Source organism: Colossoma macropomum, unplaced genomic scaffold (genome assembly GCF_904425465.1).
Source record: "Colossoma macropomum unplaced genomic scaffold, Colossoma_macropomum, whole genome shotgun sequence".
In the NCBI taxonomy this organism is placed as follows: domain Eukaryota; kingdom Metazoa; phylum Chordata; class Actinopteri; order Characiformes; family Serrasalmidae; genus Colossoma; species Colossoma macropomum.
In genome coordinates, this window is record NW_023494785.1 from 9,115,471 (window position 1) to 9,141,928 (window position 26,458).

The following is a 26,458-nucleotide window of genomic DNA, read 5'->3' on the forward strand; positions in this document are numbered from 1 at the left end:
GCATAAAAGATGACCAAATCAACCAGTGTCTATCAATCAAATCTATCCATGTGATGTTTTTTATTTTCAGTAATGAATATTAAGAAAAACAATGTCTAAACTTTCTATATTGATGTATTTCATAGTATTTAAATGTTCAATGTTATTTGTAATGTTAGGCTGTGTTCTGTAGTTAAGCACTCTTCACCAGTTTGACAGAATTCATGATGTTGTATCAGTTTTGTATTTTTGTCAGTTAGTTATTGCACTACATTATCCAGCATGCATTGCACCAATACAACCTTTGGGAATCCTGAAGGCATCCAACAAATCCTAGGTATCACTTGTATTCAGAATGCGTTGCATTTGAAAAGTGGTGATCGACTCTGGAGCATATCAAGAAATGACTGTAAATATATAATTACTGTGTATTATTTATCATTTCATACAGTCTTGAAATATGTATTAAAATACCATCTGGTGTTTAGGATGTAGTTTTTCAATATACTTTGTATATGTTTAATTAAAGGAACAGCAATTGTTACTTTTGAACAGAAGAGTATGTTGTAAGTATATTCCAAAATATCAGTAGAATATATTTCCAAGATATTATGTTATTATTTGTATGGGTTAGTACTACATTGGCAGTCCTCCAAACGTCTAGAAGCAGTGCTGAAAGGAAATGAGGCAAAACAACGAAGCAAATGATGTCTGATAAGAATTTCTTATTATTCCAATAAAAAATACATTCATACAGAAATAGAACAATTTTGCAAAACAATTTCAAATAAAATTTATATAAAGCAAGAACAAATAAAAATCTTAGAAAATGTTTTTTTTTTGTATTTCATTTTTAACTTTTCTTTCTTTTCAATTTCTTACAAATATTCTATAATAGACAACAGGGGAAACTGTGAGAGAAAAGAGTGATAGAAAGCGTCAGTTATAGTTACAAGCAAAATGGGAGGCTTTCATTAAGGCTCTATTGCCGCTTGAATGATGTTGGCCACTGTTTCGTAGACAGGATGTACTGTTCTCTTTGCCCACAGAAAGCCTTGCTGGCTCTGATTTTGTAGCAGCAAGCTTCTTCATGCTGATCCTCCTACAGCTCCAATCTGATCTGAAATCCATGGAGCACTGCTGCTCTTCCACTCTCTAGACAAAGTACAGCACTTCCCTGATAAAGAGAGTTACTGTCTGCTGTGTCAGACTCGACTCTTTTACAGAATGTATTTCGATATTTGCGTCTATAGATCTGATTCATCCTCGGCCAAAGAAATAAAGAATAAAACTCTCACAAAATGCTTACAATGCACACGAACAGCCAGCGAACCTGTCTGCCAGCCCAAAGGCTTCGATTCCACGTCTGTAAATGTACATTGTACGGGCTGAAAAGAAGCGATTTATCTTTATCTTTCTGGACGCCTGTTCTCTGTTTCCATAATACTGTTGCTGGGCTAAAACAACGCCATCCAGACAGGTCAATAGCAAACTGCCAGAGTCAGCAGTCTGTGGCAGAGTCTATGCCAGCAAAGCCTTTAGTAATTCATTACACAGATGCAGTACAAGGCGAGGCCTGTCCTGCTAGGGCTTGTTAATTACAATAAATCTTTAGGTTTTTTCCTCCGTCCTGGTTGCAGGGGATACAGGCCCGGTCTTCTAAAACTCACTGCCAAACGCCTGTCAGAGCAGCTGCGTCATTTTACCCCCATTCTCCTCCAGCCTTGTTACGCAATGACCAGACCAGTTTTTGTGGTTTTGACAGATTCCACTTTTTTTTTTTGTACCATTCAAATAGACCTCTCTAGTATTCATTAGATATTACATGGTAGTAAACAAATAAAAAGCTGTTGTTTTAAGTGCTTTGCATGGTGACTCTTATAGACTTTGCTATCTTACTACATATTTAGGTTTAAATGTAATCTGAGTGAACGAAAGTTGTCCTGAAGCTACAGTTCTGTTAGGGTTCGGTCGGAGTGGCCTTTTCCGAAAAAAAGAAAGGTGCATTTTCATTGGAAATGGAGCCTTAATAAAGCTATTTCGATCACTCATACAAGACATTGTGTGACCCCCAAGGACCAATCTATTCCACAGGACAAGGTCACTTGCATAAGGCACCATTAAGGTCAACAGTGCATTAATAACAGGTAAAAATGGAGAGAAAGAGAGAGAGAACTGAACAGAGTGGAAGGGGAAAAAAACAGATTTGTGACTAAAAAGAAAAAGCTAAGCAATAGTGGTTTTCCCTCGCAAAAAAAAGAAAAAAAAGGCATAAGCAGGGGGGGATTTAAAGAGAAGAATCATCAATCCATTTATGTACAATATTGTAACATTTAACCATTCGTATTTAGCTGCACTTTATTGGAATCTATTAGCAGTCCTGATAACAAAGAACAGGAAAAAAAGGAGTACAAACCCTAATACCATGCAACACCTGTCTATGATAGTGAAGTTATAGTTTTTGTGTTTTTATCTCTAAGCACACAGCTTATACAATGGACAACAAAAGAGCTTTTTTTGTAGCTTGTCGAGAAAACAAGCTACTGAACACATTGCACATTTAGTAGCTGCACCAAACACCAAAAAGCCACTTTCATTCAGGGCCGGGAACTCTGCAGACCCTCTAAAAAGGGGGTTTTGTATGGGTGGGTGGGTTTAGAAGTAACCAAAACCTCCTCGTCCCCTTTGTGATACAAAGCCTGGGGGGGTTTGGCAAGAGTCCCTGCTTCCACACTGACAAGCAGACACACTTTTTTTCCCCTCACAGAACAAAAAACGGAACTTGATTCCCCCCCCAACATCACTCAGTCTGCAGCGACACACTGGTAGCCCCCCATCCCAGCCTTTTCCTCAACTCACGCACCAAACAGTCACCCTCACACTCAGCGACCGCATTCGTTCACCCTCAGACAGGCTTTTTTTTAATAAGTACCAGTGTATTGGTTGTCCAGGAGTTGTCCCAAAACATGCACCATACAACACACACCATTCATTCATTCGTTTGTTGTTTTTGTCTGATTTTTTCCTCTCTTTTTTTGTAAATATTCTTTTTTTTTATTTTTAAAGTCCTTCATTTATCGCTTCTTCGCGCATGATTTTGTCTTGTCCTCTTCTTTCTTTTCTTTTTTTTTCCACAACCAGTCAGTAGGCCTTTCTCCCGAGGGACCCGGAGGCACAGGATTCGGTGCAAAATGGCATGCTTTGGCTGGAACACTCCACTACCCTCCCTTAAACAAAAGGGCAGGTCAACCAGGAGGCTGGTCAGGATACAAATGAACATATCCCCACACGGCGCACGGACACAACCTGCTTTAGAGGTGCCTCTTCATGTGCAGGGCCAGGTGGTCTGACCTGGAGAAACACCTGGAAAAAAGGCAGAGGAGAAAAGAGAGTGTTACCTTCAAATTGGTGTAGATGTGGAAGTTCTTTAGGCTTAGAAGGTTCATCACAGTTGCACATTCCATTTCTTTAAATAGCTATTCTCTGAAAAATGCTTTAGGGAACCAAAAGTGGTTCTTCTATGGCATCACTCCATTGAACTCTTTTTAGCATGTATGCAGTAAAGAGGAAAGTGTGCTTTCTGATACTCTGTGCAGCAGCAACTACAATAAACAGGATGCCGTCCTAGGCTTGATCATTAGGCGCTAGATTGCTAAACATGCTTTCTGACAACATCTGCTGTAAATAAAGCTCCACACATCCATAAAATAATTTAAAGAAACAGATTGAGCTACCAGAATAGATCAAGAACGCCCCCCACGCACTGATACGAGTTTTCGGCCTATCATGTACATGTACAGCTATAAAATAGGAACCAAATGAAAGGTAAACTTCTTCAGTGTCTTATGTTGCTGCATGTTTTCATTAGCCAAACAGGGAACAAACAACCAGCGCCGAAAACAGAAGTCGAGCGGACAACGAGTCTTTTAAAAGCACGGCAGAGAACGGAGGGACGCATTGTGCCTCTGTTTGAATACTCGGCGCATTTGCTCAAAAAAACCCCAGTCGATATCAATATTCTGGAAATACGATACTGTTGCCATTGCTCTTTCAAGCATTTAATCCGATTAGGCAATTAAGTGATGAAATCCAAGCATAATGTGACGACTGCCATCGATGAACAGATAAAAGGAATCAATGCGGCGAATGCGAAATCTATTGTATTTTCACTAGCTGCGCACATCAAAGGCACAGGCAGCCGGTAAAAAGACAGACGTGCTGCGATAACTGTCAGAATTCTCTGTGTCACAGAGGAGGAAGAGCGAGACCGAGAGAACAAGACAGTGAGATAGAGAGAGAGAGAGAGAGAGCGAGAGAGACAGAGATACAGAAGAAGAGCATACCTGTCACAGTGACTGCATTTAAATGGCTTTGCACCCGTGTGCTTCCTGAAGTGCCGGGTTAGCTCATCGCTGCGCGCAAAACGCCACTCACAGCCTTCCCACGAACACCTGTACGGCTTCTCACCTGTAAACGAAAAACACAAACACCTTCAGGCACAGGGGACCAGGCATACAGGGCTCACCTTTACAGCATCATAAATGTATCAGCGGCAGGCGAATGAGCCTTAATGCACAGTCAGCTGCAGCATTCAGCTGGGAATGATCGGAATGCTTCAAGTTCTGCCTCTGTGTCTTGTAAACATAAATAGCATTTGAATGAATGAACAATGAGCTCCACACATAGGCCGTGTTTTGTCCAGAACAAGGCCCTTTAAAACAGCGGAGAGCAAGAGTGAAACAGAGAGAGAGACAGAGAGGGACAGAGAAAGAGAGAGGGGGAAAAAAAAAAAGTGGGCCACCCAGTTCCCCCATTGAAATGTCTGGCCCTTTCCCATGACGAAACCAATAGTGTTTTGGTAGAGCAGGTTCCTTTCATCCTGTTAGGCCTTCTCCCCCCCCTCCCCCCTCTCCCCCCGCAGGGCACAGCCACATTCCAAACAGATTAGGTCACCGTTTAGGCGTGCAGTCATGCAAGGCAAATATGCAGAGAGTGGCAATGGTGTTGCAGCTGGGGACAACCTGAGTGAACTCTCAACACCATTACACAACTGCTCAAGTGGAACACATGAATCTCAGTCAATTGAGCAGTTTCAGTATTAATTTTGGACAGGATGAGGTTCCTTCCATGTAGATTCACTTTGATAACGTTGCTACAGAAGCTTCAGTTAATCTGTGATGAATGTACACTTCCGGTTACCAGCAAGGAACACTGGGTATTTTCCTCTAGCTTACGTAAATGTGACACAGCGGCAATCACAGGGGCATCCCAGCTGGTGCTAGACTGGTATGCACGCCTGTGTGCATGTGCATATCCATATATGAGAGAGAAAGAGAAACTGTGGATGTTTGATTAAAGCAGATAGCGTTGCGCTCTCATTCATCTTACCTGTGGGAAAGTATGTGAATAAGAAAGAAAGAGAAAGAAAGAAAGAAAGAGCAAAACAAAACTAAAAGCAGTGCGTTCTTACCTGTGTGAGTGCGCTGATGTGCTTTTAAATGAGAACTCTTTGTGTAAACTTTCCGGCAGCCGTTGAAGTGACACCGGTGCACTCGCCTCCTCCCGTCCGGAGACGCGTCCCCTCCGGCCGAACCCGACTTATCCGTGCCCGAAACCTTGGCCATGCCCCCGTGTCTGATCTTAACGGGCAGGGGCAGTTCAGTCTGTATGGACCCCCAAACCTGCGCCACGCTGGGCTCCTGCAGCGCCTCCGGAGAGGACGGAGGCGTGGCGATGATGGACGAACCCAAGTGTCCCGTCTCAGCCAGCACCGAGCCCAGCGGGTTGGAGCTAAAGCTGTGAGTGGGTGAGAGCTCCTCAGAGCTGTCCGAAGCCTCACTGCTGGCATCCGAGTTGACGCTGTTGGTCTCCAGGGCCTGGCTGTCCTGATTGTCTGGGTCCTCCTTGACCCGCACGAGGTTCGCGTTTGAGTCCAGGTCACCCTTTGAGTCCCCGCATGCCAGGATCAGTTTGCTCCAGAGGTCCTCTTGGCTCTCGAACTTCAGGTCGGATGCTGAGACATAAGGTTCGCTCTGCAGGTAGCGCTCCAACTCCAAGCATGTCTGCCATGGAACATAGAACACGTGGTTAGGGCTCCTTATATTTGGCATTACTATAGTGGAGAGCATCATTAGCAAGACCAGTGGTACAATTCCTCGTTCAGGGAAGAACAGGAATGCCAATGCTATAGCAAGAAGTGCTTAGGCAAGACTCTCAATGCTGCATTTGTCTACCATTAAAATTCACTCTGCTTAATATGTAGTCATACAATTATAACACACTTAAAGCCATTTCCCTTTTAGTGTTAATAAGGAACAATGTTTCCACCACCTCTCATTCTGGGTTAAAGCGAAGGAAGTTCAATTTCCATGCACATATCATGCCAAATCCCTGCCTCTGTCTCTTGCAATATCTGACAGTGAGTCTGAAAGTGTTCTTTAGCTCTGGATTGAGTTCTGCCTTGGGGGAAAAACAGCATTGACTGACAGAATTTTCTGAAACATCTAATGATAAGTCATTTTTTCTGAACAGAAACTGCATCATTCCGCATGTCAAAGTGTTATTGGACGTTTAACACACCTAAAAATCCAATTATGGTGCTCTCAGCCTGATTGTGTCCAAATTTAGCTTGGCCTAAGCTTGCGTTGCAGAGCCTCATTCTGAAAGACTAACATTTATTCTCTCGGTTAACAGTGGCCGAGTGAGTCATGCACTCGCTTTAGAGTCCTTTTAAGGAAGCCACAGCACTTCCTTCTGCTCTGGTTATGCTGAGTTTCCTCATTCAGGCAGCCCCGGTGCTCACGAAACCCCAACCAACTGCTGGTTTGAAATGAGCAGCTGCTCTTCTTAGCAGAAGTACCCCCAGCAGCGGTGAGGTGGTGACTTCAAATGCAGCACCACTTAACATCTACTCTCAGCACGAATGCTGTCTCCTCTCCACTATACCGTCCAGTTCACCAATGTTCTCCAGTGTTCTACAATGTTCTCCAATTCTGCTTGCCCAAGAGGTGATGGAAGGTTTGGTGGGGGTGGGGGGGTTGGTGGGTGAGAAGAACAGCACATTCCCAGGGTCTTTAACCACTGGGGATGCAAGTATGAACACATTTGAGACAGTGCTTGGCTCTTGGCTCGTCTCCGAGAACCTCAACCGCCTGAGGGATTACTACCTGGCTGGATTTCAATCATGAAACATTCTCAAGGGAAAAAAAGCACGTCACATATTTGCCTGTCACACCGCTATCAGGCTAAAGCCAGCCTCCTGTTGGGGTGTTATTTCATATTTCATGTGCCATTGATTTCCTATGGGCATGTGTATCCGCCAAAACAGAAGACAAACAGACCTTCACTTAGCAGCCAGATTATTTTTGTGACCATTCTTAGCACAATCAGGCACTAATATTAGGACTAACAGAGCCTTTTAACATGTTTTCTGCTTTGCTTTTATCTCAACTTGAGCTGCAGCGTGAAGGAAACAGCGTAAAAGGCATTACTACACTCTGTAACTCTACGAGGTTCACTGATACAGTAACCTACTTCGCCCGCTCCAACTATCAGCGGGAGGAGGCGACACTGACTTGCACTTTGACAGCGTTTCCCCTCGTCGTTACTAAGTTACCACCACAGCTGCAGGCTCCTGCGCAGAAACCACTGCTTTATTATTGCAGGACCAGCCCACCAGCACAGATCAGACCACTCACTGACTGCCTCACTTACTCCTAAACCCCAACACGAGGGCGAAGTTGGCTTGTTAGAATTCGAATTCTCCGTTCCACCTTAAATGCTGCAGCAGCTACCATTCTGGCGTCTCAGCCTCAGGCGCCAGAACGTCAACTGCTGCAGAATTTAAGGTGGAACGGGGAATTCTTATTTGACAAGCCAGCTTAAGCTTCTTTATCGCTCCCAGAAACGTCTAAACGAGCTTCTGCAAGAAAGTGACGTCCAATACAATGAGAGAAACATTTACCTGTTGCCAGTACTCCTCCAGCGAGGGCAAGGCTGAGAAATAGCCCGTGTCGTGGACAATCTGAAGCTCCTGAAAGATGCTGCACATCGGTAGCACATCCATGGCAAAATCCCACCCGAAAAGGGAGAAAGAAAAAAACGCGCTGGAAGAAGTTGTGAGGTCTTCTCTCCCGTTCTCTAGTCGTGCTCTCCTGTCAACACCACGGTGTCTGACAGCAGCGAGCGTGTCCTTCTCCTTCTTCTCCCTCTTCGTCTTCGTCTCGTACGCGCGTCTGTCTCGCACATGCAACAGCAAAGCAGTGAAGAAGCGTCGCTCCACTGAGTGTGTGTGTGTGTGTGTGTGTGCGTGCGCGTGTGTGTTGTGGAGATCTCTCCCTCCCTCTCTCACACACTCGCTCTCTCTCTCTCTCTCACTCGCTCGCGCGCTCCCTCACTCACATTGGCCACCACAGCAGCGACGCCGAACTTCAGCTGGAAGAAGAGCCGCGCTCTGTCAAACTTCTTCTCTATTCAAACCTCGCAGTCTCGTCGGCCCCGCCTCCTCACCAGTCCCACCAATGGCGGGCCAACAGGTTGTGCGGACGCAAATGATATCACCGTGAGCCAATCGTAGAGCGTTATGCAGATCAGCTCGCCTCCATTGGTCCGTTCGAGCGTCCGGCCCTGCGCACTGATTGGGCGGTTATTTTTAGACCCATATATAAGCGGTTTGCGCTCTCTCGCTCCCTCGCTCTGTCTCGTGTAGTCCGTCTCTCTCTCTCTCTCTCTCTCTCTCTCTCTCTCTCTCTCTCTCTGCTTCTGCTTTTTTATTATATTTTTTTATTTTTTTTTATTTTTTCACTGTGGTGGCTGGTTCACTCCACTTTAGCTCACTTTGAGGGCTTGTAATCACACGTAAAGCTAATATTTGAGCAATACCGTGACGCTTTCTGGTAAATTCTTGTCATACTTATGTGGTAACATTATTTTTTTTCCCCTTTTTGTGGGTCCAAACGTTTCTACAACTTTCTAAACAACCTTAGCAGACCTTAAAGGGTGATTTTCAAGCATTTCTGTCCAAATCGGAGACGTAAACAACATGCTTTGATGTGTGTGCACTGTAGAGAAACTCACTGACTCTGATTTCATTACAGTGGTGGTGATAGGAACGAGGAGTCATCACATATGCATAACACTGTAATAGCCAATGTCCAAAATGACCAGTGTCTTCTGAGTTTTATATGCAATGTTTATCGTGTTAAAATAGTAGTAGATTTGGGGGAAAAGGTTTACTTTTGGGAGCTATTTTGGCTTACAACATGCCTCTCCACCAAGGATGTGGTGTTTTTTAGGCCAAAACCCTGTTTTTATGTTTTGGAGGCGTCAAACATTTTGGACGGGTGGTTCCTATCACCACCATTGTGAATAATTCTGACTCATGAGTTTCTCTACAGCTTAGCATTTCTCATCAAACCACTCTGAATGACTCTGTTTTTACATCTTAATCATTTAATTATGCAGACATTTTGCAAAACTGGTGGAGTTCCTCTTTAACTCTGAGCTAGTTCTCACCTCTTGCCTTTTTAAAGCAGTTTTGGCTCTCAGTCGTCAGCCATTTTTAAGCAATCATGTCCAAAACATACCCCAGAGATAGTGTGTAATGTGTCTTTCAGCTCAACACAGAGCAGCAAACACTTCCACCAGGGGAGCCACATCGACTGAATCATAGCCAGAGAGGACAGCTATGATCAGCACTTGGATTATGTGAGCAAACCACTCTTTAAATAGGCGCAGAAGGAGGAGAAGATGCTGAACCTTGCAGTGGACTCTCTGACTCAAAAACCTTACTTACCGATTAGGCCACTAAGCCTGTTTTCCATGGTTTGACAATCATGGGTGATGTGAAAAGGTCTGATCCAAATGCCAAGAGAACAGTCGGAAAGTTTCGTTTGAGACTATAATTCTCTTTTCTGGGATTACAGCATGCGTGGCAGCATGGTGAATATGTAGATGAAAGGGGAATTCCACCATTATTTCTAAATTTCTTTGTAATTCAACTGTTCAGATGTAAACAAAGTCATTCAGAGTGGTTTGATGGTAAAATGGTTCATCGTAATGAAACTTACAGACAGATTTTTTACAGTGGTGGTGATAGGAACCAGAGGTCAGCACAAATATAGCCATTTTATTCACTATCCAAAATGACCAGTGAACCCACACGTCTTCTGTTATATGTAATACTGATAATGGAAAAGTAGTGGTTAATCTGGTAATATAAGTATTCTTAGACCACTAGGTTTTAGGTCAAAAGCTTTTTTTAAAACTATGCCTCATGCATTCGTTGCCATTTCATGTAATAACTTTCTGTAAGGGAGTTTTTTAGAGCAGTCAAACATTTTGGACGTCTGGTTCCTATTACCAGGAACAATTCTGACTCAGAAAGTTTCTCCAGAAAGGAACATTTCACACCAAACCACTCTGAACGACTGTTTACAACTAAAGGGTTTAAATATTAAATTTTAAAAAATGGTGAAATTGCTCTTTAATGCAGGTTTCTATGTTTTTGCCACTCTGAAATTGTTAAATAGCGGCCTTCTTGTTTTGACATAATACAAAACATGGTAACACTTTACTGTGGGGTGCTGCTCATATAGCTGCATGACACCTATAAAAGCTTGTCATGATAACTGACATAACCCTACATAACTGTTTATAAATGCTTATTCCAATACTAGTCATTTGCTATAAAGGTTAAATTGGCCAATTTTAGTCAAAGTCCACTAAAGTAGCCTTGACAGATGATGCCTGTTGTAATAGGCATTTATGAACAGTTTTGTAGGGTTATGTCAGTTGTCATGACAACCCTATGTAGGTGCCATGTAGCCTTATGAACAGCACCCTACAGTAAAGTGCTACCCAAAACATATACGTATAGATTGTAAGTTCATTTATGGACAAGACTGAAGGCTGACCGAGAGGCTCTGTATATAGTTTAAGGCAATCGAAGGCAGTAGTTCTTAGATCCTGTTTCCTGAGGCCTACTGTGGGTTAATAGGAGAACAGAAAGTTGTGTCTCACTCTTCACTGCTTAGTCATACAATTTTTCAATGAGATTGTTTTTCCTTCTATTGCAAAGGCCAGTTTATCTCTTTCAGTATGAATGACTGTGTATTTTCAACTGTGCAGAATGTAAACTGTACATTTAATGCAAAAGTTACTCCAGTCTTGTGCAACATTTGAAAACTGAAACATGGCTCCTTGGCCCTTGCTCAGAGTAGTTGCTTAAGACAGTAGAAGGGGCCTGAAGTGAAGTAACGCCCCCCTTTTTTTCACGAAATTACATAAGACGTAGGACGAAGTTAATTTACACAGCAACCCGCTCCTCGGTTATACAGAGAAGTAGCAAACAACATTTTAGCATTTTCAGAACAGAAGTCCATTGTGTGCCGCTGCTGTATAGTCTGGTGCTAACCTCCGGAGAACTGAATCCCCATTGTGGCGCTCAGCTGAGGGCATATTTGTAGGTTGTAGCATCTGATTCAGTCATATGGTGATGGAACTCCACAGCCTCAGCCTTCAAAGCCATTTCAAGCATTTTTTTCTCTTTTTGTTCTGCTGCGTGTCTCTGTGGACATGCAGCGACTGTTCCAAATCGTGTCAAAGGTCAGGCATGCCGGACAGTCTCTCCGTCCTGCCCTCACTGAAAACTGAAAGAGCATCTTTGAGGAAGGGCTCTTAATCTCGTCCGTCCCTTTTAGCCCACCGAGAGGCAGTTTTCTTTCCCCCTTTCTTTCTATTCTGGTGGAAACAGGATACAATTTCGGCACAAGAATCTGAGAATCTAAATGGGCTGCTTTATATTGCGCCGCGTCGAGCTGGTCCGAGCATTCATGCTGTCATAGCTGAGACTGGACAGAGTCTCGGAGAGTGCATGTGATGTGGCCTCTGACAGTGTGGCCTACAGTGAATGTGCTCCCAAGTGAATGATGCCAGTCAGAGGTGCAGAAGGTGGTAAAGATCCATCAGAGAACAGGCCATGTGCCATTATAATTATCAAAGTGCATGCAAGGCCAGAGCTGTAGTGTGGCACAATTTTACCCCAACCCCAAATGTAGTGTTTTAGAAAGTCTATCTGAGATTACTTAAGAACCCTACTTGATTTGAGGCAAGTGTGTTTTTAGGTATGCAGTTTGCATCATGCTCATTGTTGAGTTAAAAGCTTTTATTACTTAACTACTTGTCCTACACATGTTCGACCAGACAATCTAGTTTTAAGCTTCATTGTCCAGTTAGTACTGTTGACCAAAAGGGAATTTTTTAGAAATTCTGCATAATTCAGTGTTTTAGGTATAAGCAAAGAGATTCGGAGTGGTTTGCTGTGAAATGGTGCACATACAGACTAAGATTTCCTTACAGTGGAGGTGATAGGAACCAGGAGTCTTGATGTCTACAACACAAATAAAGTATTTATTTATTTAGTATCCCAAACCATATGTGAACACATACGTGTCCTCTAAGTTTTATATGTAATGTTGATGATGATCAAGTCGAAAATCTGAAAAGTTTTCTTTTCCAAAGCCAGTATGCTGGGTACTATTGGCCTCACAGCACCCCGCATGTACCTCTCTGCTATGAATGGATGTTTAAAAAGACATTTTAGGCTAAAATCTCAAAACAATAGTAATACAATGTCTCAGACGTCAGGCAGCAACTTTCTGTGAGGCATTAAACACTTCTTTTCCTATGATCAGCGCTGTGAGTAATTACACAGCGAACAATGTTTACATCTGTTTAATTATACAGAAATTTAGAATAATGACTGGCATTTTCCTTTAAAATGTGCAAGACATTTGTTGGAGTAGATACCATGCTGTTCAAACCATATCACATCTCTCTCTAGCACACACATATGTTTAACCAATCACATTGATCACATCACCACACAAGGCCAGGGCAAGTGCTTTCCACAGCCGGGCCTCAAACAGCATATGCTGTACTAAGTTGTACACCACCCATGGTGTTGTTACTATTTTAAACATACTATTTAGTACAGTAGTACGTGAATTAAGACCCAGCCTGTGTAGAGGCAAAGCTATGGTGGGATTCAAGATAAAAAAATAAGTGAACCCATTATTTCTCAATTACAGCAACTTTCAAAACGCTATTAAAATGCTTTTTCATCTGTTTTATGCATCAGTAGGCCTACAGAAGACAGGAATAAATCACTGGTTTTCTTATAGATTTATATATGTTACTAGGACATAGACAAGAAAATATATTAGTACTTATAGTGTATCCTGTAATGTTTTCATAGAAAATATAAAGAACAATGTGAAAACAAACAAAACAAACCAAAGAAAATTATTGAACTATTTTACAATAACAATAACATAGCAGAAAAAGTTGGAAGTTATTTTGAAGGCATATTGAATGCTCACTGGACCATTTCCCTGCCAAGGCTGAAATCTGGCAACCCTACTTGTAGCTCAGGTCCTTAAGCACAATTTAGAAAAATTCCAAGATATTCCAATTTTTGCTTTACCTTATATGTCTGAGCAGAAGAATCTACATGTTATTATGGTATGTGGCACTCGCCCCCTTATGTTTTTTGCAAGTTCACATGTTTTTTTGGGGGGGTGTGTGTGTTTTTTGGGTGTTCATCACATTCCTTTCCAGGGTACGGCCACTGCACGTTATAATCTTCCAAAGCCAGCGTGCTGGGTGGGTAAGTAAAAGGGCAAAGGTGCCACCTTTCAGCTCCCATCCTGTTCCGGGAGTAGCACGGGGTTAAGCGCCTCACCACAGAGTGCTGAGCAAGACCTCAAGGCCTCAAGAGGAAAGGCACTCGAATTCAGAAGGTTTCCCTCTGCCATGCACTGGTTCAGCTTAGATATATAAGACATTCTGTGCATATAGACGTATAACAGAGGGAACAATGACATTCGCCTTTGCCACAATGAAACAGTTGAACAAGCATTGCACAGATTACAAAATGCAGTTGGTACATATCCTCACTGTCACACAAACAGACAATACACGTAACGAAGTCTAGTACTATGTAGACAAGTACAATGACATAGTAGGACAAGTGTGGTACAGAACATAACAGCCATGTTAAAGGCTTATTTGGAGCAGTGCTATGAACCAATCACTTCTGTACTCTTAAAAAGGTTCTATATAGTACCAAACAAGGGTTCTTTGGCTTGTAACAATGGTGCCTTTTTGGTGCTATATAGAACCCTTTTCAAAAAGAGATATATAGAGATAAAAAGATATATAGAACCATTTACAGCACATTCTCCTTTACTCTGAAGAAGGCTTTCGCGATAATCATGCAAAGGGTTCTTTGAGTGTTCATGGTTCTATATGGAACCATTTTCTTGACCAAAGAACCCTTGAAGAAGCATCTTTTTTAAGAGAGTGGTTTCATAAAGAACCTTTCAGCTATGTGGTTTCACATGAGTTTTAATAAACCATCCATTGAAAGGTTCTTTAGAAAACCATAAGTGGTTCTTCTATGGCATTGCTCCAAAGAACCTTTATTTTTAAGAGTGGTTTGAGTAAGTAACATTAACTGTTTCTAGATTGTTTTGTTTGCTCTGTGGTTTCAGTTCCACTGAGGCTCAGCTGCTGTGAATACGAATGTGTCCTTTTTCACAACTTTTAATTTTTGATGAAGGTCAATAGTTAAATAGTTAAAAAAGAGAAAGACAACTGAGTTTTTCAAGGAACTCAGGGTCTAAGCTGGTTTTCTCTAAGAATGATTGATGTTCTCAAAAATGACTTCTGTTGGCCCTATTGAAGAGTTTTGAAACAGGTACATTATGCCTTGCACATATATATATATATATATGTGTGTGTGTGTGTATATATATATATATATATATATATATGTGCATCGCTGCTGTTGAATCAAAACATACTTTACTTCTAATGTAAGTCAATGGAACCAGACATCTTTTCCCGTTAGTTTGAGCCATTTCAAATGTGGTTGTTGAGTTGCTTTGGCAGTAGCAGCCGACACTTTGAGGCGCTGGTGTCATAGAATAGACTACAGTCTTAAACTTACTTTCTTGTTACGTCAATTATATTCTCATCAATGTAACATTATTTGTATTCTAACTGCTGAACAATCTTGTAATCCAGTAACATTTACAGTAAAATGTTCCTAGGACAAAACATATCAGCCTTGGAACTTTATTTACCACGGTACATGATATGCAATATGCATTTATTTCTCCCATCCAGAAAAATGCCTTAGACTCAGATTTCCTTATATGGGCATGTCACAAACTACAACATGACACATACTCCTTCAGAGGTCTACTGGACGCTGTATGCACTGTGTAGGTACCTTTTTCCATTACATACATGTAGTACAGACTTACGCTGCAGTCACTGTTGGTTAGTAATATGCTTGGTAGTATTCTGGAATGGCTGTGGTGGTTTATTACTCACACAATTTGAGTCTGGAGGGCTGCCTCCACTTGAGTTGTTATTTATTTATTTTTTTTAAAGCGACATCGCTGTTACTTAAGAGTGGTTTCCAGCTTCTCTATTTAGCTCTGTTTCATTCCCTCACTTCATGCTAAGCTAATAGCTTATCCAGGGAGACGCTTCTCCGAGGAAGCATCCGGCGAGCGCTCAGAGCTCAGCCATGGCAGCCTTTATCTCTCTCAAGCACAGCCCAAACTTTATCATCATTATGCAACCCTCCCCGCACAGTAGCCACAGGAAAGAGCAATTATTCGTGGGGCCCATTTTAATGCATCACTGTCAGAGCAATCAGTAAGTTGTTCTAGGCTTTTTCTTTCCCTTTCCTCCTTAAGTGATGGGCCTGTATGGGAGCCCATTTATCCTGCAAGTACTCATCCGTTGATGTGTGCCCAAACAATTAGGGGTTGTTCTTTTCAGGAAGAGCTTTTCCTACACGATGCCCACGTATGGGTCAGTGGACACAGGATGGGCAGGAACCAGTGCCTATATGCAAATACACAGAGGCACTGATTAGCCTTGAAACAACGCAGACATGGAGCAGGCCAAGCATTGCCAATTGGATTTGCCGGAGCGAGGAAACACGCACAAATAGCTGTGTTTAATTGAAACTGGACGAGTGCCAAAAAATGTTAATTACTCTTTCACTGTCCCTGAAGTGATAGCGATATCATCGCTGCTTTTTTTTTTCTCTCCCCCAAATCATAATGAGCAAAAGATAGGCTTATCTGTGCAGAAACGTGTTTGTTTTTCACACAAAAGAGTGAAAAAAAAATGTGTTTACTGATACAGTGCAGGTTTGCGTGGCCCTGAGGATTACTGTACGCTACAGTGACACCACAGTGATAAAACACTATCACCAGGCTCATGCTGCACGCTGACCTCTTATTTATGGCTGGCAAATTAGTACAAAGCCAATTATATTTCGCCAAATCATCCTTAAACAATCCGCTTTGCCCGCCGAGTTTAATAAAGATGCATCGCTTTTTATGGAAGCATCGAGCAATTGCTCAAGCTTAAATAAAATGAAAATAAATGAATTGATTGGAAATCAATAGAGCAGCATCAATCTTTCCCTGTAAGAGAGAAGGAGAGAGAGAGAAACGAAAAATCAATATTCATCCTAATGCAACATATCATAAATCAGGATCATTTCAGCAGTAGTGGTGGAGCACTGCATAGTCCATCATGCTCTGCAGCCCTCCAGTGGACTTCCTCAGAGGTCTGGTCAGGGATTACTGAAACTGTTACAGGGCCACTCCAGGGTAGGTTTACCAGCAGAAGGCATAGTAAACCTGGGAGGGGGGGTGAGGGGGAGGTATTTCGCAAAGCAGGATTTCACTCTAATGCTGGATAATTTAAGCCCAGAGGACTGAGCAGTAGGAGTATTCCTTACCTCTTCTCCTATTGGGCAGGCTGGACTTTTGGCTTAAAATGACAATTCAGTGAAAAATCTAGTTCTCGCCTCATGCCAAGTGCCATTGATCAGCCAAGCCAAGTTTGCACCTCCAGTTTTGTGCTATAGCCAACAAGGCCAATGTTCTATTACTGTTTTCATCGATGTGATACTATGTGGAACTTTTGTTCATGTTTACAGACAACAGTACGTCATACTGTATACGAAAACATCAGCAAGTCTAGTTGAGATTACTTAAAGTCAACATGAATCAGAAATCATAACATGTTTTTCCTTTCATATACATACATATGACATACAAGTGTTTTCTCTAGCTGATTGGTAGAGGTAAGACATAAAATTAGCGGTTAGTATTATTAGTCCTTGTCCACTAGTGCACTGTGATGTAATCAAAAATCAGAATATGTTTCAGAGGCAAAAGCTGTTATGTTTTTGTGGAAGATTATAAGAAAACAAAAGTTTTGTCTTTTACATTTAGATATGAGGAGGACATGAACTAAGAGTGACTTGACAAATACATCGTAAAAAAAAGTATTTTCATTCTTATATTACTGTAAAATGTAATGATCGATACCCGTTTCTGAAAAAATAAGTTGTATATATATATATATATATATATATATATATATATATATATATATATATATGTATATATTTATGTATATAAATAAGTTAGATGCATGTAATAAACCACACATTTTCTATATTTTAACGCTGCTCGTTAATTTACAGAAACAGAATGTAAATTCACAAAAACATATTATCACCTTTGTTTCACAGACATTTGTGTTTATTTTAATGATTGTTGCTGTTATTGTTATGGCAAAATACTGTATGTCGAAATAACTAGTTGAATTACAGTAAAAGGCAGTATTTCCAAAAAATTCAATGATTGTAATTTTACAGATTTTTACCATCATTAACAAAACATACTTTTACTATTATTTAACAGGTTTATCTGTCACCCCCATGGTTGGACCTTTTTACCTTTTTTTCATTTTGCAGTATAGATTTGAGGCAAGCATGTGATGATTTAAGTGGGCATTAACCGTATAGCTCCAATGTAAAACTAAAGAAGAAAACACATAAAAAAATGGTGTAAATTTGAACTTTTGCCTTACCTGGCTAAACAGAGAAATCGTTCCTTGTAGAGTCTGCAGTTGGTGGTTACTGTATTAGTGTAATTAGTATAAGGCACAACTATTGAAACACCATAGACTTGTTCGGTTTCAGTTACAGTGATGCACTGCACTGTGCAAAAGTCAGATACCATCCTTTAATTTATTGAATTTCCAGTCAAAACAACCGTTAAATACAAGTTATTCATTTTTCAGCCTCAGGATGAAAGCAGAAAATTATATATTTAGCAGGAAAATGCGCAGAGGCCTCAACAACTAAATATAATATACATTTTTTTTTCAATATTTACTATGGCCATCCTTTACCTTTTTTACAGCTTCCATTCCTTTCAGAAGACTTGCTTTCAGTATTTCAAAAAAATCTGCAGGGATATTTTTCCACACCTCCAAAGTTCAGTGTTAATTCTATAAATAATCGATTCATTGAATAAACAAAAACGTGGCCTCTGACCTTCGCACAGTAATGTATAGAAATGTATAGTGCCTCATGTTCAGTAACGGCATTTTCTTCGAGAGGTTTCAAGAACAGAGACCTCAGACCTTGTGTGGGTGGAAATCAGTGCTTATATGAAATATACGAGAAGAATGAATGTGAAAAAGCTGGAGGTGCATGGAGAATGATGATGTGTGGATATAATAGTCCAATCCCAAGCTTTCTTTAAAATGTGGACCATTGCAGGGGGAGATCTTAAAAAAGTCAATTTAAGAAAACCCTGCCGTGGCTCACAGCAGCCCAGCTGCTGCGTTTCCCCTAAGAGATTTGTTTTTCTGCATTTTGATGCCAAACACTTGCAACACAAGAAAGCTGTGAGATCACAGAAAAGCACTGTACCTTGGAAAGCGAGATAGAGACATAAAAGGACGGCTTCCAAGTGAGATAGAGTGTGCGGTTGTGTATGCGTTGGTTGGTGGGGGGTTCATTTGTAAAAGTGAAATGCTGGTAGTAGATCTCATACTCGGTGGAAAATCTGGAGGACAGTTGAATCGTCATTGTTTCGGGCGGTGCGGGGCGTCTGGTGGCAGAGCGCTGTCTTCCCCGGTGATTTGATGAGCTTAAGGCTGCTGCCTTTTATTCTGAGATCAGGAATGTTAAGCATTTTATTATTTTCAGCAGCACTCTGTGGGAACTAACCTCTCGCTCTTTTTCCCCTGAATTAGAGGGAGGTATTTTTAAACTGCGCAGTGTAAACACAGGCACAGGCCCTCAGTAGAGGACGGGCTGAATGAATGCACACGATGCTTTTTCTATTCAAGGGGGACACTGTCTATCAGGTTACCTGGACCGTCAATGACATGAGTATAGCCTGGGGATTAGTTTTCACACTTTTTACACAAAATAGGCTTCCACACGTCCTGAACTTGACTAAAAGGCGCTATCTACATTGTAATGAATAGCAAAAATCAAATTTACACAATTTTCATCCTTTCCTTTCCAAATGTAGTCAATCAGACAAGACATGTTTGGTGCTTCTTTAGTTTTGTGCTGGAGCTTTGAGGTTCATTCAGCTAACAGGTAATGGTAGCGAATGTGGGCTAATTAGCAGCAGTCAAGCTGCATGCCCAAATCATCTTAAACTTCCACAAACTATGTTGAGTTTTTAAGTAGTCTCAAATACACTCGATTATCCCTTCTACTATGTTCACAAATCAGTTACATCATTAATGTCTGTGGCTCAGTTTTGACCTTGTAAGTCACCTAAAAACAGTCCTAGAACATACATTACTCTACAGTTTCATTTGATCCTACTTGCCAAACCCATCAACAGCTTTCTTGTTATCATGTATTTTACTAGATTATCTCTTTCCAGCATGTATGTACTCTACAGATACTTTATTTGTGTTGATGACATGACCAACTTACATTATGGGTCAGAATTGATGTATGTTACAAATAAAACCAAATGAGTTTTATCATTTTTTTTTTCCTGAAGATCTTGTGGGCACTGGGGTCAATCTGCTTTGAGTTTGAGTTTCAGAGGGGGGTTAGGACCGTGCAATTTGGGAATTTCTTTAGATGAATGCCTCCCTTTCAGCATTTTGCTGCACATCAGCTTCCTCATCAGATGATAATTTCTAATTTCAGTCTATAAATGTCATCGTGACGTCATCTATACTGACAAAGGAACAGACAAGATTCAGGCTTCAAGACTGCATGTTTTGTTTTTAGCATTCTCTGCTGCTAAATGGTGGCAAATATGCTGTGCGTCCATTAAGTTTTGGCTACATTAGCTTTGTAGCTCCAGCACAAAACTAAAGAAGGAACCTTCAGACACTAAACATGTCTTGGCTTTTTAACTTTAATTTAACAATTAACATTTTTTTTTTATCCTGCTAGTTTATTTGCCAGGTCATGTTTAGCATGTGTCTGCGTGGGTTTCCTCCGGGTACTCCGGTTTCCTCCCACAGTCCAAAAACATGCAGTCAGGCTGATTGGACATGCTAAATTGCCCTTAGGTGTGAGTGTGTGTGTGACTGTGTATGTCTGTCTGTCTGCCCTGCGATGGACTGGTGACCTGTCCAGGGTGTATCCTGCCTTCCGCCCAATGACAGCTGGGATAGGCTCTAGCACCCCACCGTGACCCAGAAGGATAAGCGGTTTAGAAGATGTATGTATGTATATGTATGTATGATTGAGAATAAATAATGAAGTAACACATCCTCTACAGAGAGCACACTTTTGCACAATTACTGCTTATTTGCTGAATTTAACATACTGGGTGGACAATTATAAAATGTGGCCTGTGCAAAAGGTATAGCACATTAGATATATATATATATATATATATATATATATATAGTTAAACTATTTAGAAAAATAGAAATTTTGCACGACAGTATTTAAGATTGTTCCCCGTAGAGGATATTTTCACCTATTTACACCAGGAGTGTTCAAAGTTTTGCATACAACAGGTTGTCCATTGTAAAGGAGAACCATTTAAGTAATCAAATGGGTCTTTGAGTTGTCAAAGTTCTATATGTAACCATTGTCTTTTCTACAGAACTCTTCAGTAACCCTTTTCCTTTCAGTTCCATTTCCACCTCCCACCAAATCCACATATTAGGTAGATCAGAGACCCTTCCTGATACCATATTTCACTTGGAAATACATCACATTATGGAAATAAAATACATTATGATTTCTGATTCATGTTGACTTTTACAGCAGGAACTCAATAAACATGCTAAAATAGGAACAAAATGGGAAATTGTGTTTTTAATAAACTGTGCATATTAGTACACAGAAGTGCTCGCAATAGACTGCAGAAAGATTCTCTCTCTCTCTCTCTCTCTCTCTCTCTCTCTCTCTCTCTCTCTCTCTCTCTCTCTCTCTCTCTCTCTCTCTCTCTCTCTCTCTCTCTCTCTCTCTCTCTCTCTCTCTCTCTCTCTCTCTCTCTCTCTCTCTCTCTCTCTCTATGTTGACCTGGTCAATGCCCAGCAGCTCATTGCCCTCTCTCTGTTACAGAGTGTGTTTCCCTTTTTCTTGGCTTCGTTCCCTCCCACAGATTACATCTATGACGTTTTCTCTCCAGCTCACTTCGTGTTTGTTTGTTTGCAGAAGAAGAAGCAGAAGTGACAAAGCAGACCTGAAGGAAAGGAAAGAAGTTACATCGCTCCACATGATGTGTTTGTCATAACAAATAATGCGGGCTTAGTTACGACACCTTCCTTCTCTCTAGTGGAGAGTCGTGCAGTGATGAAAAGAGTTACGAAGACCGAACAGAGCGTCTAGAACATCAAAACATGGCCACATCTCATATTTTTCTCCACTTTTTCCCCCTGAAACCACTATTTAGTCAGTAATTTACCAAACGACATTGAAGAGAACGTAGTTAGGATCGTGTAAACGAAACCAAACAACCCATGACAAAACGCATTGGATGGAGACATGTAAACAGAGTTGTCACATCCAATCCCGCTCCTTCTGCCTCATTAGGCCGCAACCTTTATTATCCCATTATCTGATTCTATAAATCTAACACAATAACACGCATTCATCTTATCTTCATAATGTACTGCTTCTGTGCACTCATTCATTTTTGGGATGGGAGGGGGGGAACAGGCGAATTAATAATTCCGTCGTCATGGCAACATTTCTTCCAACTCCATCAAGTGAAACAGAATTAGGAGTAATGACAGGAAACAGAATTAGAATGAGATTTTGGAGGCAGTTGAATTTGTAATAACATGGCCAGTCATTTAACCAATCACGATAAGACGTTCAAATGAGATTTTTTTTCCCTCTCTTTTTTTTCTGTAGGCCTTTTGTCACAGTAACAATAGAAACTGTGAACACACATCAAGAAAGTCCAAACACTAACAGATGAGCCCTGCTTCTGCGTCATGAGGTTTGGTTAATCAGGAGAAACTTTGCTTTGGGTGCTGGCGGTGGGACTAAACCTCAGGATCAAGCTTGAATGACACATTTAACAACCGTTTTCCCTTCTGACAGTGAGAGCAAAGTCCATTCAGCCTCACTTGCAGGAGTGGAGGCAGGGTCTGTGGCTGTGACTCAGAAACTGCCGCTTGTGTACAGTTTCAGAGATGTAAGATTTAACGCTCGTCAGGTTTAATGTATATTTGCTCCTCTTAATCACGCTAGTGAAAAGAACAAATGCTTTTTGCACCATCACATCATGGAAACGTGCTGCTCATGCGTTGCCATGTTTGTATAAAATCCACTTACTTTATGCAGTGCCTCATAGGCCGTCCTGTCACATGCATAGTTATTTTATTCAGTAGTAACAAACAATCTGCTCTGCTCCATATGCCCAAAGCTTGGAAACATTCAGCATTCATTCTTCTGAAATCAAGGGTATTAATAGGGGGTTTGTTCCTCTTTACACTACATGTTGGAACATTGCTCTGATCTGATTGCATTCAGACACAAGTGAATTAGTGAGGTCATTAATTCAGGATCACCCCAACTCATCCCAAAGGATTTGGATGGAGCTCCATCACTCCAGAGATCACAGTTTCATTTTTGTTCATTTAGGGTTCATTGAAATATTGTAAACTAGACACTAAAATATATTTCTATCTGTCCTTTTTCTATTTTTGGTACAACGTATCTTACATCTCTTTACAGCCATGGCTTTTGGAGCTAGGCCTTCAATTTGGAACATAAATGTAAAAACACAACAATGAAACATGAAAAACCACCCTCACGTTAATGCTAATTTCTTAGCAGTACCTAAGGGATTTCTGATAGTATGTTAGCACTAAGCTAATGCTTTGTGCATGAAGCTTATAAAAGACAATAGCATGTGTTTTATCTTGTATGTGGCAGTTTTGCAGTTACTCTTTCAGTAAATAGTCCGGGCATATAGCTGCTAGGTGTAGAACTGCTGGTGCTATTTTCTATTCTAATAACTTCTGAAAACCTGGTTAGACTTCTGTCAGTGATGTATTTAGAACCTCCAGAAGGCCTACAGTGAAAATATATTCCCAAATTGGTCCCAACCTTTGTTAAAAAATCTGATTGGATGACTCCTCTGCCACTTTCTAAGAGCATTGGTAGTTAATCTAATGTGTTAGTCCTTCTGTCCAGCTCCTAAAGGCCTAACCATTGGGAGAGCTGTATCTATCTAGATATCACAATTTTCTGTTGGGTGTGTAAAATTTTTAACCCTTGTGTTTCTAACCAGATCTCAACAAGTATCCCTATTGCTAACATGCACAGTTTGAATACAACAAGCATGACAATGCTATAAACTAAATATTACAGACATTATATTTTTAGTTACCTGAAATCATTCTCTGAAGACTAGAAGCTCCTGAGGGTTCCTCATTGCTTTATAATAATTTCTGCCACAAGATTTCACCACTTTTGAAAGACGAGGCATATTAATTTTTTTTTTTCAGCTTTAAATTTCAGCCTTATGCGGCTTTTTATCACCTACAGTCTCCACTTATTGTTCTGGACTCTGACTGGAATGTAGGAATGTAAAATTCCTACAAATTATTTGAAAACTGGAGTTCATAGTACTATGTGTGTTTTATGCATATACCTGCAAACAGGTTGACCAGTGATTCCAAATTTGCACAGTGCAGTAGGCCATGATCCTGCTGGGTGGACTCCAACAGCACGTGTGTGTTGACTTATCGTCTGTGTGTACGTTCTCACAGGCACATACATACAGACTGATTAACGTCCCAGCCCTCTCCTGTAACACCCAGATGCGGCTGTGGACTTTGGACTATGATATCATATGTTTGAGCAATGTGTCATCAGTCATTTCCCCGTACTGCAGGTTTAACGCCTGTTGTCTCCCTCCAATGGTAAATCGAACCACAAAACCTCTCTGCCTTTCACAATCCTACTTTCCCATGACTAATGCATTCTGATCCTTTGTTATGGCCCGGCCCAGTCTGCACTCGCTGTACAAACGTGCTCTGGCCACAGGTTCAGGTGCGACCACTGACTCACTGCTGTCTGACTGACTGTACGTCTCTGTAATGCATCGGGAACGTCCTTATTGCAGCTCTTTGCAAAAAAAGTTGGCACAAAATACAGCCAGTAAAACAGATGACAGGCGCTTGTGTAAACTCCTCCAAACCATTATCATGCTTACATGTTAACACCATCGTACAAGGGCCATATATTTTAATCTACAGCACCAGTGCCGCGTAAAGAATCGTAAACTCAGCTGCAAACAGCTTCAATGAGGTGCTTCATATTGTTCATAAAATTGCCCTAATAATTCCCACTCAATAAAATGACATTATTTTTATGCTTTTCACTTCTCACACAAAAAAAGGGTCGCACATTTTATTTTACAATACAGAGGTTTTCACACTTTCAATAAAAGCAGAATTATGGATTCAATTAAAGGTGTTCTGTGGTTAACGGTTGCTTTTTCTGCAGCATATAGATCCTGTAAATGTGTTTTGTTGGGCACGCTGCTCGACAAGAACCAAGAAAATGTTTGAGCAGCGCTCGCTCATGTGCTGTGCGCGCGGTGTGTGCAGTGTGTGCGTGTGTGTGCGTGAGTAAACACCTGTGTTCAGCTGAAAATGACTCACTCATATCTTGTGACCTGGCCTGCAGTGGCAAGAGCCCTCTGCCTCACATTCTTCAGGAAATGAATGATGCTGCAACCGAGACTGTGCTACCCTCAGGAGAAAGAGGGAGGGGGGGAGAAGCAAGGGAGGGAGGGAGAGAGAGCGAGAGAGAGAGCGAGAGAGAGAGAGAGAGAGAGAGAGCAGATGGATAAGGGCTAGCTCAGTTTATTAAATGCTCTTCAACATTGCCATGACGTGCCAAAATGTGTCATGTTTAACCTATTACAGTGAAAATGTATGCCTTTTTCTCTGAGGTCACAGCAGGGTTTTTGCGCAGCTGTAATGTATTTAAAAGCCACACAGAAAAAAGATGTTAAAAATTTTCAGAACGGCATCTTAACACTTAACAATTTAGTAGCACATATAAATGTCAATATGGTATTTATAGAACATGTAGCACTAATGTGTAGTATGTATACTATTAACATATGGACTACAGATGGACTACAGTCTGTAACTGTAGAACTACAAAGTGCACCTATATAGTAAGTGGAGCTGATAAAATGGACAATGAGCGTAGAAACATGGAGGCGGTCATAATGTTATGCCTGATCAGTGTAGTGCTACTCTATGTGTCAGTGGTGAACATAGAGATGGGCTTCAATTTGGGACATAAATGGGATTTGCAATAGTATGTTAGCACTATGCTGAAGCTAGTACACCTGGAACCTTTTTTGGCTGTTCAAGATTAAACATGAACATTCAAAGCTTTTAAAAGACATTCCATCTTGTAGCGTCAGCAAGGAAGAGACAGCATCAGGAAACATTTTAGACCAATGGAAATGCTCTTTTGTTAGTTTGCTCACACTTACAGCATGTAGCTATGATGCTTGGTGGTCAGCCAGAGACTGAGGTCAGCTCAGGCATGAAATTGTAGCCCAAAACCAACCTGTACCTGCAAAAAACTTGAAGCCTGACATAATCAAGCCCGAACGGTACTGCTGAATGTGAGACCCGAACCCGACCCTAACCGACCGGAACCCACATGGATACACAAGGCTGAAGTCGGTTTCTTATTTGCCAGTGTCTTATTCAAAATGTCCATACTACTTTAAATGGTGCAGCAGCTATATCACTGCTGTCTGAACAAAACCTCCAAAATCATAACTTTCTACATGAACACTTGTTCAAGCTAACAACCAACACTAACTAAACAAAACAACACTATAAACTCATAGTAACTGCCAGCCATGGGGGCTCATGGGAGAATGTAAATAGGCTTTTATTTGAAGCTTGTAACAGACGTTTACATATGTTTGCTTCAGTTTTACAGTAAAGAGACCTGACATAGAGCTGCCACTGCTGTTTTCCATTTTTAACAGTTGACTGAAGCCCAATGGTCAGGCTGCGGCTTGTATTCACAGTTAGCAACATATCTAGGACTTCAAGAAGGCTTAGAATGATTTTTTTTCCCTCATGAAATTGT

At 41.2% G+C, this 26,458-nt stretch overlaps 1 protein-coding gene across 1 annotated transcript; it reads right to left on the bottom strand.

Moving 5' to 3' along the window:
• Positions 1-689: 689 nt before the first annotated feature.
• klf6a (Kruppel-like factor 6a) lies at positions 690-8,451 on the bottom strand. The gene is made up of 4 exons (XM_036582436.1): positions 7,943-8,451; positions 5,450-6,041; positions 4,323-4,446; positions 690-3,342 (listed from the first exon to the last, which is right to left on the bottom strand). Exons 1-4 carry the CDS (start codon positions 8,042-8,044, stop codon positions 3,291-3,293), a joined length of 870 nt encoding a protein of 289 aa, XP_036438329.1. The 5' UTR covers positions 8,045-8,451; the 3' UTR covers positions 690-3,290.
• Positions 8,452-26,458: the final 18,007 nt, after the last annotated feature.

Excerpts from the sequence above, each read along its gene's own strand:
- klf6a (XM_036582436.1), bottom strand. The coding sequence starts at position 8,044 with ATGGATGTGCTACCGATGTGCAGCATCTTTCAGGAGCTTCAGATTGTC. Across the intron at positions 4,447-5,449 it reads ACATCAGCGCACTCACACAG|GTGAGAAGCCGTACAGGTGT; the intron begins GTAAGAACGCAC and ends TTTCGTTTACAG. Across the intron at positions 3,343-4,322 it reads AAATGCAGTCACTGTGACAG|GTGTTTCTCCAGGTCAGACC; the intron begins GTATGCTCTTCT and ends CCTTTTTTCCAG.